At 42.6% G+C, this 15,108-nt stretch overlaps 1 protein-coding gene across 1 annotated transcript; it reads right to left on the bottom strand.

The window, feature by feature from the left end:
- Positions 1 to 1,992: 1,992 nt before the first annotated feature.
- On the bottom strand, positions 1,993 to 14,678 carry htr1fa (5-hydroxytryptamine (serotonin) receptor 1Fa). Its single transcript, XM_037489516.2, has 3 exons — positions 14,491 to 14,678; positions 4,845 to 4,958; positions 1,993 to 4,498 (listed from the first exon to the last, which is right to left on the bottom strand). The coding sequence occupies exon 3, from the start codon at positions 4,495 to 4,497 to the stop codon at positions 3,283 to 3,285; it is 1,215 nt and encodes a 404-aa protein (XP_037345413.2). The 5' UTR covers position 4,498; positions 4,845 to 4,958; positions 14,491 to 14,678; the 3' UTR covers positions 1,993 to 3,282.
- Between the last annotated feature and the right edge of the window lie 430 nt (positions 14,679 to 15,108).

The raw sequence follows: 15,108 nt of genomic DNA, 5'->3' as shown, positions 1-15,108 counted from the left end.
AAGTCTCTAAAATGTATTCAAAAAGAGCAAAATAGTACCGGTAACAAAAAAGGAGCATTCCCCCAAAAGTAATAATACCGTGATTGGTGGGTAACCTATGGAGGCTAAAGTGAATTCCGGCATTTAGGTTTGTATTTGCTGTTCTCTTTTACAGTAAGTCTTGTATATTAAAAAATAAATAAGCAAACATATATTTCGCATTTAGGATGTGACACATTAATGACAATTTCGTTTTACTATGGAAGTAAATCTGTGTCATCGGGGGTTGAAATAAAAAGTTGATTGAATTTCTAGCACTGAATATTTATGCATTGAAATTATGTACCTGAATGTTTTTCAACATTAAAACTATGGAAGTAAATCTGTGTCATCGGGGGTTGAAATAAAAAGTTGATTGAATTTCTAGCACTGAATATTTATGCATTGAAATTATATACCTGAATGTTTTTCAACATTAAAACACCACAAAAAAATTCAACCTAAAAAAAAAAAATGTTGAAATATTCGAAATGGAGGCTACAATATTCAACCCAAAAAAATTCAACCTTGGCACACCAACATCCGGGACACTAAGGAAGAGCAATCGATTCTAGATTCAAGATCAGGAGCGTGCGTCAAGCAAGGGAGCGAGCACCCAAAACACCTTCGGCTTTGGATTGTATCCATGTCCCATAATAACGGGGCTTTAACTCTTCTTCATGTCATCAGTGTGGTTTGTGTCTGTAAGATTCCGTAATAGACAGCTGACATTTGTACATTAACAGACTGTATTGGACATGAACTAAGCGGAAGTTAAACAAGAGCGTACAGCCGCTCACAATACGCCTCTTCTTCTAGTTGTGAATTTATTTAATGATGCTGAGATCCTTCGACAAGCTGTTAGGAGTGATTGGCGGAGTTTTGAATCCAGGAACGCGCTTGAAGAGGCACATGAGCTGCTGTATCGTAGTGGGGGCGGGGGGGGCGCAGCGGCTTTAACGGAGCGTGCAGACGCATAAACCCGACAGGACATGCAGGAATAACCGCAGTATCGCCGAGTGCGGAAAGTGGTCGGTGGAAGGATCCTTCTTCTGAGCGGCACAAGCCGATCTCAGTTGGGTATTAAGCGGCATTCAAAGTCCACATAACGTTAAATGAGTCTTCATGGCCATGGGTAAACTTTATTGAGGATCTGGCACAACACAGCGACCTGCAAGTAGCGTCATACATACAGGGATGTACGTCTTAATGCGAGGCTTTAGAATTTATCTCAAAGGGATCCTGTATTTGCTCATAAAGTCTGAAACGAGAACCCATTTTTCAGTGACGGTGTTACGTGCCTACTGGTTTTTGAACCTACTGGTTTGGCTACGGGTGCGTGTTTGTTTTCCCCCGGCAGGCAGGTGTTGTCTGCCTCGGTCACTTGAGTCGTCACACATTTGCAAACATATTGTGCTGAAAATGTTCAAAAATGCATCCCATATCCATTGCAGCAATTACGATTGTATAAGTGAGCACTACGTCACTGCCACGTATGAAGTAATACACAAAAGAACATTTATTAAAAATCCGCCACAACCGGGAATCGAACCGTGTCGCGCAAAATAAAGTTGTGCCACAAAACTAGAAATTCAATCAACTTTTTATTTCAACCCCCGATGACACAGATTTACTTCCATATTTTACTTCCATATCTCTTTCATTTGTTTGATGAATGAGGCCAAATAAATGATTTCATGTCCTCAGATTCGTGAATCTCTGGGTTGAGGCCATACGTTGAAGCTGTGAAGCCAACTGGAAAGACTGCAGTCTCTTTAACAGCCACAAGATGGCGCTACCACACTAGAATATGGAAAATATCTTAAAATGGGGCGCCAACGTAAAATATTGGATTGTAGTATATACTATCAATGTTCATTTTATTAACATAGCTTATCCTTAATGGTAGTCCTGCTATCATTCTCTCCATGCACACACTCATAAAGGAGAAATGAATCACTAACTCAAAGAAGATCAGTGGGACATCATATACATTTGGGCAGTTTATTATTGATTATTGAAACAGTGAGAGACCAAGACAGAAGCATTATACAATACTTGTTTTACTGTCAGTTGTACAGTATGTGCATGTCACACTTTATCTTTCTGGCATACAGTACACCCTCGCACATGACTCATCTACAATATTTCCATCAACATATCGTGCACCCTCTTGGAGGCAGTGAAGAAATTGTAGCTTTATTCCAAATACTTGAGTGGGTTTCATGTAATGAGTATTTTTGCACCGGTGGTTTTCAAATTCATTGTCCCAATGCTGGCAAGGGTCAGATCGGGGGTTTGATTGCTCCTTAAATAACTTAATAGAGCGTAAAGCTTGTGTAAAACATGACTTACAGTATTAGTATCGTATACAGTATATAACCCCAAAACCTTGAGCCCTGTCCAAAAGTAATGAAAGTTGACCTAGTTTCCATATTGATATTGGTCCCGAAGTATTTTTCTTTTAAAATTCAGAATGTGTAATTAATTGTATGATTTGATCCTTTGTCATAAAACATTTTATTCACATTCAAGGCATTCATAGCTGTTAATCCTAAACATAAAACGTATATTAAATTCAGCACTGTGAAATGTATGAAAGGCAGTCAATAATTTTTTCCCCTTTTGGACTGTGGAATGGATCAGGCCGGTGTCCCTGCCATTACCTGACAGGAAACTCAAACAATCTACAAATATATAAATATATAATTTCTATTTTTTTGCAGGGTCACATTCAACAACAATTTCTCTTAACAATCACGGCGTCACTCACCCTCTATAACAGCAGGGCCACAGGAAATTAACAATTTAGTATGCTGGGGTATTTTACACGTTAGCCAGCAGCTTGGACATGAGAGATGGGGGGTCATTAGATGGAAAAGCCTTAACGGTCAGCTACTTCCAGGCCTTTTAATGGCGTTGATCAGTAACGGTCAGAGCCCAGGCGTCGAAAAAGGTCAGCGATGGCCCATTTTCTAAAAAAAACAACCTGTCCGTGTCCTCTCAAACACACCAATGAGCATTGGCAGAATCACAGGCTGTTCCATTAACAGCAGGACTCGGATTTCAACGTGGAACCTTTCTGCAGAGCTCGTTGCTCTGCTGGTGCTATTCGGGCCCCCGTTGGAGCCTCTGAGAATGATAGTCAGTCATTATTGTCCCTCAGGCACACAGTCGTTAATCAGTCAGTACCCCCGGGCCTTTACATTCGCCCCTCCTGGTTAATCGTGCAGACGGGTTTGGTGTGCAGGAACGGCGGCGCCATCAGAGGTAATGGCTGCACCTAACGAGTCTTTGGAAAGCTTTTTTGAAGTCTTCATTAAAGATGGTGTAGATGAGGGGGTTGATTAGCGAGTTCAGGTAGCCCAACCACGTCAGAAAGTCAGCCATCTCCATGGAAGTACTGCAAGAACCGCAGGTGTTGGCGATCACCTCCTTGACGAAAAAGGGCAACCAACAGATGACGAAAGCCCCTATTATCAACCCCAGCGTTGATGCGGCCTTTCGCTCCCGCGAGCCGGAGATCCGCGGGCCCTGGTAGAACTGACTCCTCCGCGACTCGTTGCGTGACTCCGCGCGCGACTCCTTCCGGCGCGACAGGCTCTGGAACGTCGTCACCGATGCGCGCACCCGCTCACGCGGCGGTTCCTCCGTCGAGGGTTCAGAGAAGGACTTTTCCCGTGGACTTACGGGCTCCGGGCTTCGAGGTCCGCCGCCGCCGTCGTCGGCGCCTTCTCCAGCAGGGTAGGACGAAGGGATCATGCTCCCGTTGGTCATGCACGAGTGACGGCTCGCCCGGCTGGCTTCCCTGCGCATGTAAAGGTTCTGAGCAGCCCGGTAGATTTTGTAGTAGAGGATGAGGATGAGCATCAGGGGGATGTAGAACGCGCCGAGGGTCGAGTACAAGGTGAAGGCCATGTGGTGGTGCATCATGATGCACTGGTCCTCCTGCTCGGAATCCCCGCTGTAGTGCCGCCAGATCAGAGGAGGCAGCGAGATGAGGATGGACAGGAGCCACACAACTGCCACCATGGCGCCGGCCCGGGCCCCGGTGCGCTTGCGGGAGTACTCCACCGCGTCCGTGATGGCCCGGTAGCGGTCGATGGCGATGGCGGCGAGGTGCAGAATGGAGCACGTGCAGCAGGTGATGTCCACACTTAACCAAATGGTACACACCACCTGGCCCATGAGCCAGGTCTGTCTCTGGATGTACATTATGCTGAAGGGCATGACCAGCACGGCCACCAGCAGGTCAGTCACGGCCAACGAGCAGATGAGGTAGTTGGCCGGGTGGTGCAACTTGCGCGTGACGGCGATAGCTGTGATCACCAGGCAGTTGAAGAATGTAGTCAGGATAGCCAGTGCCGACAGGGTCATGGTGAGCAGGATCTTAGTCGGTGGGAGTTTAGTGGTGTCCAGGGAGTCATTAACACTGCAGTTTGTAGCGAACGCCCCCCCAGTGCAATTGGGGAAATCCATTCTGCAGGCGGAATAGACGGGGAGATGTGCATTAGACATACAGGAGATTAGGGAAATTACATTTAAAAAAAGGTTTTTTAGAGGACAAATCATTTGTAGTTAATTATTTATCTTTTACTGTATATTAATTTGCTGCTCATAATCAGGCAATTAAATCAGTCGGCCAGCATGTCAGTGCATTCAAATTATTGCGAGAATGGTACTTTTATTCCAACAGTCAAAGCCAGTGATTTAACATTAAAACATGCAAAGTTGGATGCAATTCAAGCTTTTATTTAAATTAGCTTGAAGGATAATGGACATGAAGAAGTGTGTTGAAAAGGTCACATCCAGCGACCCACTCCTACCTGTCTAGGCTCCGACGCGCTGCATCCAGTCTGTCAGTGTGCAGCGGGCCGTCTCCTCGGTTCTGTCCTGCCTCCTCGCGCCGCCGTCACATCACTTCTGCCGCTCTGAAACACCTGGGCGGGAGAAGAAAACAAAGGAGAGCTCGTGAGGACGGTGCAGCGTAAAGAAACAGCCAAGGACGCGTACACCTACACAGCAGCTGCAGCGAAGGCTTCTTCAGAAACAAATGTTTGCGCGTGCGCTTATTTGAAAAATATATTGACCGACAGTCTCTTTGAATAAATCAATACACTCTGTAGGGCCGTTACCGCAGTACTCCTTCACTCACACGGTACCCCCGAAGACACAACTAGGAACCGTCGCTATAGCAACAACAAGTAGTACAGTGTTTTTACTTAGTGTTGCGATGGAGCCAAGGCGGCCAAACTCCCAGGTCTCGGCGAGTGGGTCCACCAGGGGCTTGTGAGGTCAGCGGCGTGGCAAAGGTACGACTGAGCGAGATGAGAGATTTCAGTTCACTTAACCTTAACAGTTAAAAGCGCCGGCTCAAAGAATTCACCATGAACACTTTTGCCTCATGTCAAGGAGGCAGGAACAAAAACATCTTTCATTTCAGCGTGGGAACATTACAGATAAATCTTACTTTCACAATATACTACCCTTTTTGAATAAAGGCTGGTAAAATTGTTTCATCAAAGTATTGAGCGAATGAAACAGTGTAGATGTGAGGAGGTACTTTGATGAGTATTGTTTCAATTCATTCACGGTGTGGGCACTGCCTCCCTCGGCCAGTCTGAGTCAGATCGGTCCTCTTTGCTTAGTGGGGTGGTTTTACTGTGCAGAAAACTACAGGTTGTGAAGCATACAGACATAAAGAACCTTTAAATTATCAAAAATCCCAATAGCACCAATCTTTGTTTTGTGTTTCTTTAAACCTAAATGAATACCTACTTAGTATTTTTCTTGCACACACGTCTTGTCTGCTTTTAACAGGGCCACAGGAAGTTTTGAAAACAGCAGCTCCGGCCTGTAAGCAAATGTTGTCTAATAGATTTCCAAGGTCAGGGCGAGAAAATCCATTTCTTAAGTGCAGTTTCACCAAACTCTCTGATAAAGCTCTTTGCTGAGAAGAAGTAGGCACAGTACATCATGCTGCACTGGCACAAATTAAAATGGTTTCCAAGCTGTTCTAAAGCAATTGCCTTACTGTGGTATATTTGTTTCTTTACACAGACGATTTCAGTCTTTATCTGTGTAAATGATAAATAATGCTGCACTGTGTCACTCTGCACTGAAGTGCTTTCAGCTGTGTGTCTGAAGATTTGTGCACAAACGTATATTTAGACATAAACAGTGGCATGGTTGGCGTGTCTACGATGGTGTACGTCTGAGCATGCATACGTGTGCGTGGATTAACAGCGTGACTTTACAGTGTCAGTGTTTATGTGCACAAAGAAAATCATCTGTCTTTGTCGGTGTTCAAGGCCATCTGAAGATAAGCTCCAGTAAGCCAGTGAGTCTGCTCGCTGCTTCATTCAAACAAAACACAGTGGCCTCAGATGAATTCCGCACACAGAGAAAAACGCTTAATTCACTCACTGATGGCCACAATTACAGTCTATTTTTGTTTTTACAGTACATATAAATTACCTACGCATTATTTAGAAGGATACAAGAAAGCAGAACCAGTATCATGATACTGTTACATGATACAGTACCCTGTAGGCTCTGTGAATGCAGATAACAGCAGGTTTATCAAATAACTGTATAATAAATTAATTTGCTTAGTATGTTGGACATACAGGAATGTGTCATGGCGGGGGGTGGGTACATAGCATTTGACAATAAGGCAATAATTTACAATTAAAAAAGTGCACAGGCAACCACAACAACAATACTATACACACGTGTGTGAAGGTGTCAAGTGTATTTGAAAATGTCAAGTGTAAATGGAGTCAGTCAGTGACGGATGGGAAGAAACTGTTAGTGTGGCGTGAGGTCTTGGTCCGGATGGACCTCGGCCTCCTGTCAGAAGGAAGGGGACACAAAGAGGTGAGAGGGGTCGGCTACAATCCTTCTTGCTCTCTTCAGGTAAAAACTGTGCAAACTGCATTCATATATATATATGAATGCAGTTTGTATATATATACTGTATATATATATACACCAAGCTACAGACAAATCATTTGAAGATGCTTCTGCGGTGTAAACAGAATGGATTCAGGTTGAGCGGATCACAAGGAGACTGACCCGGCCAAAGCAGGTTGGAAATATTCCCTCCACATTTAGAGATGATGATCTAGATTTAAGTTAAATCCATTCTCAGCCATGTTTCTCTCCACCCCGACTCACACACATATGCACGCAGCCTTAAGACACACTGTAAACAAACACAAATACAGATATGCTATATGCAAACACATACAAACACCATCCTCACTCTAGCTTCCATCGGTTTTCGTCCCCCCAATGCCATCCCTGTGACATTGAACAGTGAAGCTGCATCCGTCACATGGAGTACGATCTCAGTTTGGACCTTGCAGACATCTAGCTGCCAAGTTTTTTATCGCGATGGAGGAGAGTTGTGAAACGCTGACGGACAGATCTGGAAAGATGCGAATAGATGACTAACTGCAGCATCACAAGATGGCACAACATCATTCATGTAAAAGTCTGTCCCTTTATCTCTTGTCATCTGCTTTGTTAATCTAATTTGGTGGCGGAGATAAATGATGAAGCTGGCAAGAGGTTTTACTGTCGAGAGATCCCCTACTAACTGTTTTTGTTTTCTGTTGAAATTAAAAGTGAAAAGAAATGGCATTAAACCAGGGAACCACATTATTTAGGATCAAAATGACAAGTGACTAAAAGACAATTAACTGTATATGTGCTAACTGGATACTCGTGCCTGCCTTTCATAAAAGGGTTGATATCATTCATTCCAATTACCCTGAATGGGCTCAACTGCTGTCATGTCCACTTTGGCGGAGTCACTGTTCTCACTCATTGAACTGTGTTAAGTGAGTCACTTGATGCATGTCACAGCTGGTGTTTCACTGCAGCGGATGGCTCCATCCAGATAGAAGTAGCTGGATTTAATGGGAGTGATTAAAAGCGCTCATCAGATCCAAATGGGTACGTGGTTTATTGTGTTTTGTACAGTAAATACACACAGGGGCAATCATTGGTCATATAATGTGGATTATACTGGAATACTGGGAAGTAGACAGATTCATTATTATTTTGAGATTTTATCAAATTATTTTCCCCTTTTAAGTTGACACGTGTACACTTGTATGACTAAATCACTATACAAGCTGGAATCAGTAACTGATATTGACTTTTCTCATGGAGTAACACATAAGATTTTTAAATCTTTAATATAATACCGTAACACCACATTTAAAAAACTGATTATTGCAAAATGATTGTACTGAGTTTAAAGTCAACGGTTAATTCCTACTGGTGTCTGTCATCAACTGTTTCTTTTGGACTCCATGAAGGCATTCGTCTTTATAATTCTTGATACTAAATTATTCACAAGTACAATTGTGTTAAGTTCAAATGTGTGCTTGTAAAGTGTGTGCAGCACAAAAGCTACCAGCAGTTACGGACATTATAATCGAGGAGAAAATAATTGTTAGAGATACCCACCTTTTTTTACCAAGTTGCCAACCGGCATGGGTAATACATTAATATGAAAATACGCATTATTAAAGCGTAAAGTGAGGGTAAAAATCAATGTTGGTATAAACATTATATTTAAATTTATAGAAAAATGTGCACAAAATGTTTCTGCAAACATCAAACAGTGACTTTGTACAGCAGTCTAAATTTATCATATATTTAAATGCACATGAGTACTTAGCTCCATTTAAAAATGTTGCTTGCAATATGTGAACATAAATACCAAGATAACCAGTGCACTTCATGCATTCTCTGCCAATATTCATTTATTTCCTTATAATGAGGGCACCTTAGTCTAAATGGACTGGGTCGAGGCAATTAAGCAAATAGCTAAACTGATGGGAGGTCCACATAAAAAATAAACATAACTCATGCGGAAATACAATTTAAAACAATGTTTAACGGCATGTCCTCTTTTTTTCTCACTAATGCCACCTTCATCGAGCAAACCTGAAGACAATGAGGAGGATTTTGGGATTTCTTTTTTTTGAAAAGGTTGCTGTTCAGCAGCATATTCTATTGTCTTAAAAGCGAACTTGAATATGTAAACAGCATCGACATCAATAACATATTTTTGGTTTTACGGCTGGCGTCCGCTACAGCGTGTCAGAGTTTGCTTGGAAACAAACCCGTATTTGGTAAGTCTCCTTACGGTTTGATCAAGGTTGCACAGTTCTGGGAGACTTTTTATTCTGGTAGTAAATGTTTCAATTGGAGGGATGTTGGTGAATGTACTAATGATGAAATGGTAAATAAAATAAGCAGTTTTTTCATTGTTCAAGGTGCATCTTTGAGAGAAGTTAGTGTATTTTGGCTAGACAGCGACATGTTCATGAAAATCAATGAAACGTCAATGACATTTCTGATTTTCCTTTTGATATGCTGCTAACGTGAGCTGTTTGTTTTCCACTATTAGAAACCAATGTGAGATTAAAACCTGCAAGGTGAGTGAAAAGGCTTTTGAGTGCAGAAGCATGCAGCTTCATGATTTCAATTTGCTTGAGAGTAACATAGCTGCAGGGGTTGAATATATTACAAATTACCAATTGAATTATGTTATCAGGTGTAAAGACCAAGGGATTTCCAAAGCAATCTTTTCTGCAGGTCTATTAGCCTTTTACTGAGGTTACCACTTGTAGCCGATAATGCACAATGAAATTGAAACGCTATGGGTTGGTATGGGGGCACATTCCTTACGCCACATTACACACAAACAGATTGAAGATGTAGCCTACATATGTTTTACTGAATTGCAATGATGTTACATTAGTCTGATTGTAAACAGGAAATCTGTTAGTGGTGAATAAAAACCAACACATTTTCAAACATTTACCCCAACCGAACAAGCATATTGTGCATTTCGATCATACGTGTGCAGTAAATAATTTAGAAAATAAGCTAAATAATCCTTTTGTAAGAAAATTCACAGGTATCACAATCACATAAAGACACACAAATACTCCCACACGCTTTATCCTGCCTACATTTACAACCCTCCCACACACAGAGTTTTGAAAGTGACTGGAATCAGTCGCTGAGGTCACTGCAAGTCCTCATGGGATGAGTAATGGACAAATGCTGCACAACCCCAGGCCATTGTTTTTTCAACACTTCATTTGTGTTGATTCTATTACTTAAAAGCCTGTCAGCAGAATAAATGACACAACTGTACACTGCCCCGCAGCACAAAACTCTGACAAACTTTGCCATCCCAGCAGCTCGGAGGATGGTGATGTTGGTTGGTCACTGTGTCTGCCCTTCAAATTCCATAGAAAAGTGCATCCAAAAGCCCCCTTCCGCTTGGTTTGGTTGTGGTGGTGATCTATTTTTAAATAATGCATCAGAACTTGCCAGATTTGAGAGCAATTGCAGGGTAAAAATACGGCCGACATGAAAGCGTCGCCGTTTGTTCTTGCCGGGTCTTTCGGACATGCTGCTACTCACCTTTGTCACCTTTGTTGAGATGGAGTGGAGAACCCACATCTAGAAGTTGACTGCCAAATCCTACTCATAACTTTAATGTTACTGGATTTAATAAAAAAAAGGAATTGTCTTGTCTTTAACTAGAAAAATGAGAAACACAGCATCAGTTATTTCAGCCAGTTTCCCATATCAATTATTCCTATGTGACAAAGTGACAAAAGTGTCCATATCATTATGGCGAGGACAAAGGAAATGTTGGAGGATGCAAGGATGCACTTTGTAAAATGAGAACCCCATAACGTCACAAAAATAACTCAACTCAAACCACGAGCTTTCAACAACAGAAACATAAACATGGTGCACTACCAGATTAAATCATTTTCTTTGGGAAGATCGGCACCAACAGGACGGATGTGATGCCCGCAAGTCCATCACTACGGAGTGGTCCATAACGGGACAGACGGGTCTAAATAACAAAATGGGTTTCTTCAGGATGCCATGACCCCGTCGGCGCTGCAGGCTTTAGGCGTCACTACGGGGGCTTTAAGGGCTTTCACTCTTCCATTAGGAGTCAATTAACTTTTGCAGACCATCCAGCACTCTTGAACCATTCCATTAGACCAAGCCCCTCCAGGTTTTTCAAAGTTAGTTGGGTTTTCACCTTCACAAAGTCAGGTACTCTATAATCCCAGAATTCCTTTCTGCTGGAGGGGCAGCCCAAGGCAAGCGAGTGCTGCGTCCACCTGGCTTTTCGTGCTGCTGCTGTTGGTGCTGCCGCACGGTGCAACGGACGGGAAGAATCCCGCTGAAAGTACAGGCTAGTGTGCTCCACGCCAATTTGGTTCTCAAATGCCTTCAAACATCCACGAAGAGAGCCGTCCATTACTTTGCATACAGTTAACAACTAATGTGTCCATGAGACCATTTCATTTGAATTCTCATTTCCTCATGGAATGAGACAATTTAATTAAACATTGATTCCTGAAGGCGTGGGCAATTAAAAGCTAGAGGAGACGGATTCATGCAGTTTCTTTCACAAATGTCAGTGGCAGCAGACAAAGATGTCTGACGTGAATAGGCAAGATATGTGTCCAGACGGAGGTGCCCCCCCCCCTCTGACATTACAGTGAAAACCTGTACATCAGATTTCTGTCTGCCCGGGCTTGGTTAGCCAAGGAAACACAGCCCGACCCCAGGAGCTTACTTAAAAGCTCCACAAGGCAAGAAAGAGAAAGTATTTTTCTCATCAATCTAATTTACGTGACAGGACACGTCGGTGCATTTTCAGCCCAGTGCAGGAGCCAACTGCTTTTTTCCTAATGAAATGATGATATGAGGCAAAGACAGCTCTGTCCCAGGGAAGGACGAACTGAAATATAAGGGGGAACGTCAGCCAACAAACACCCATCCAGTCAAAGAACAGAAGACCCTCTATTTTGATGTCGGATTTGAAATCATCAGTAGAGCGAAAGCAAGAAGGTAACAGCGGTATAAAAAAGCCTAATTGAAAATCCTCAGCTGAATAATTAGTTCAACCGGTCATGCAGTCACGCTCAGATACTCTGAACCTTTTAGATCAATTAACCTTCACGTCCACAAGGTTATAAACATAACAAATGCACCCAATCACCTCACCTCTGCACATTATGAATAGAGGGTAAACCCTTATTTCAAATCACTAAATCATCCTTGTCCTCTGCACACGTGAATTGGCGGCTAGTGTCTCGTTTTCCAGTTGGCTGTAAGAAGATATAATTCTATATTTAAAGTACAATAAGAAAACAATCAGTTCAAAGGAGATTCAGTAGAGGCATGCTTGTGTGCCTTAAGAATAGATGCAAAAAAAAACATGTGGTTATAAAGTTCACAAAATTCCCTTCTCAGGACAATTTTTTCATTTCTCAATTTGATTTTCCTCGATGTGCAGATATTTAATAAGTAATACAGAATCTAAATAAAGCTCTCGGAAACTCTTGTCTTTTCTCACCTGGATGACAGAAATGCACTCTGGGAGAATTAGAGGGAAACATGTCACTTGTTGATGAACCGTGTTTCATTCATTTTCATTTATGTTTGTTGTCATTGCATCTCTTTGCTTTAACCTCAGTATTTCCTGATTACTTTCCAACCCATTGAACTAATATGTAAATAGAGACCTTTATTATTAGGTACTAAATTATACTAGCTGCTTTAATAGTGCCTTTGCTAGCCATTGCCATGTTGAGAGGTCTCAATTGAAAACATTGCATCTTTGAAGCTATAAAACTAGTGCAGTTAGGTAATGTAAGATTTAAGTTTGGAGATTTTTCTAACATATAATTAGCCCCGATATTGTTTTATTACAAATGGCTGACATCAATTTGTTAGTTTATGATATGTTTTTTTTCTGAGTGAAATAAGCTGCTCGCAGATGCAAAGTAGCGCACATAGAAGGGAAGATTAAAAGGAAATGTGAATACAATAAGAATAAGGCAAGCAAGGTGCATGTATCATAACAGTTACTTATGTAACTGGTAGATTTACTCTTGTTGTTGTTGTATTGGTATCCACACTAATAGTCAACGACTAAATGTGAAGAAGAATGTCCACATTTTCCTGAAATGATCATGGCTTTGAGTACTTGGTATGAGTAAATAAGCGTATCATCAGTATCGTAGAGCAACAGCGGGTCTGGTGGAACCCTGTATTAAGGTCCACTTGATAGGGGGCCCACACGAAGAGCTGAATCATTGCTCCTCAGGGGCCTTATATCATCAGGAGCCACTACGTGTCCTTGGTTTGCCTCTGCTACCTACCACAAGTGTCCATTAATGTCATTCCGAGATAACCCTCCCACTGTAATTAACTACCATGAGCAAATGTGTCCCCTGGGCCAAAAAGAGCACAGTCTGGAGCCCATCTCCAATATTTCATGGCATTATATGAAAGGCTCCTTGTGTCATGTCCTCAACTACAACCAACTCTGGCTCCACATACTGGTATTTATGTCCATCATTACTACACCCAACATCACTGGGCAATACAGGATGGGGTTTCCTTTCTGTATTGAAGTGTCAGGGTCGTGGTGGTGGAGGGGGGAGCGGGGTGTTGAACTGTTCTCCTTCCTTCACAGAGAGGCAATTCCTTCTTTCTGGGCAATGTAGGTGTAAAAGACTGCCAATCACTGACTCCTGTGATTCCCTCACTGTCTCTTCATCCGACCAACCCAGCCGGACTGAATCTTGCACGAACGCTGCAATGGACAAAAAAAAAACCTTTGCAGTGGCTCCCCCTTTCTCGTTCTATCTCTACAGAAAACACCGTCCTTCTTGATCCAGCGTCGTATAAGGTTGTGGGTTTGATCTTCCATGGTTGGTCCAGGAGCTCCCCAAGTGGAACCGCTGCTGGTCAAAGGACTGTTTCATTGGAGCAAAAACGGGTTCCGAGGCGGGTCCCACGTCCTTTAATCAAGTCAAAGTCGAAGTTCCTTTTGATCAGATGCAGCAGGCTGGACTTACACAAACACAAACATTTCAGACGCCGCAATGTTTGAGTTTCCCCCCCCCCCCGGGAGAGGAATCTTCTAATCGTTACTCCTTCTTGGTGAGCCAGGTCTGGTAAAAATCTGAACCTGAACAAATCAGCCTCTAGAAGAGCTAAATCAGATGTTCTGATATCTCCCCTGTGATTATCATGCAGTAGTCTGCTGGAGGAGAACATTAATCGGATTGGACACGTTAACACATTTTCTATAAAGATGTAGTGGAACATTTTGCGCACGCCTATGGGATCATGGAGAGATACCTGACTTTTATCTCATGGCATGTGTTAAAGTAATGTTAGTTTTTGCTCAGCACCAAAGGTGGAGGCAAAGTGGGTGCTCTGCTGGATAAGTGTACAGATGCAACGTTGATGAACGCAGGATTGAAAAGAGGAAAACTGCAGATGTATGTCAAACCAATTAACCCCGACGTGCAAGTGACAAGTAGCGCATGAAGCGCGTGTCTGACTACTTCCCCCGATTTTGGGTGCATTAAATTCGAAATGTGAACTTACCCGGCTTCCATTGCAGAGAATACACGACCGAAGAAAGCAGGCAGTGGGCGAACAGCATTGCGTTCCCCGTTAATGTCCATTAACGGCTCAGCGACGTCCACGCCGACACCCGTTTACCGTGTCGACTGAGAGGAGCGCGCGCAGCCGGGAGCGCGCGGCCGGGAGCGCGCCGCTAGCCCATGGACAGAGCTCAGGGAGGTGCGTCAGTGAGGAGTAGGAGGAGGTGGGAAGACAAGATAAGAGTAATAACAGCCCTCTAGAAACGAGGGCTAATAAAGAGGCGTTTTTCTCCAGAAAGTCGACATGACATGTTGAGTCAATAGACCCAAAGTTGCATAGCGTCAGTGGGACCATTTTCTAATCTATATTGTTCTTTAAAACTTAATTTAGGATCTCATCAGAGGACATTTGCTAAAAAGAAATATCTGTCAATAGAGAGTGTATTTAGAACGGTTTAATAACACAGACAAATATTATCATATTCTTTGATCAAAGTTTTTCAAATGAATCATTGGGGAAAAAAAGTCTTCATCCTTTTCCAAAAGATAATGCTGCTCTCTGTTGTAAATGTATTTGCACAGGAAAAGTATAACTTGTGAGCGTGCAACTTGCTATAGT

This window comes from Pungitius pungitius, chromosome 10, assembly GCF_949316345.1.
Source record: "Pungitius pungitius chromosome 10, fPunPun2.1, whole genome shotgun sequence".
Classification (NCBI taxonomy): Eukaryota; Metazoa; Chordata; class Actinopteri; order Perciformes; family Gasterosteidae; genus Pungitius; species Pungitius pungitius.
Note: the sequence above shows the minus strand (reverse complement) of the source record. Positions and strands in the feature narration are given on the sequence as shown.

Bases quoted from the DNA above. Each gene is read 5' to 3' on its own strand.
- htr1fa (XM_037489516.2), bottom strand. From the start codon at position 4,497: ATGGATTTCCCCAATTGCACTGGGGGGGCGTTCGCTACAAACTGCAGT.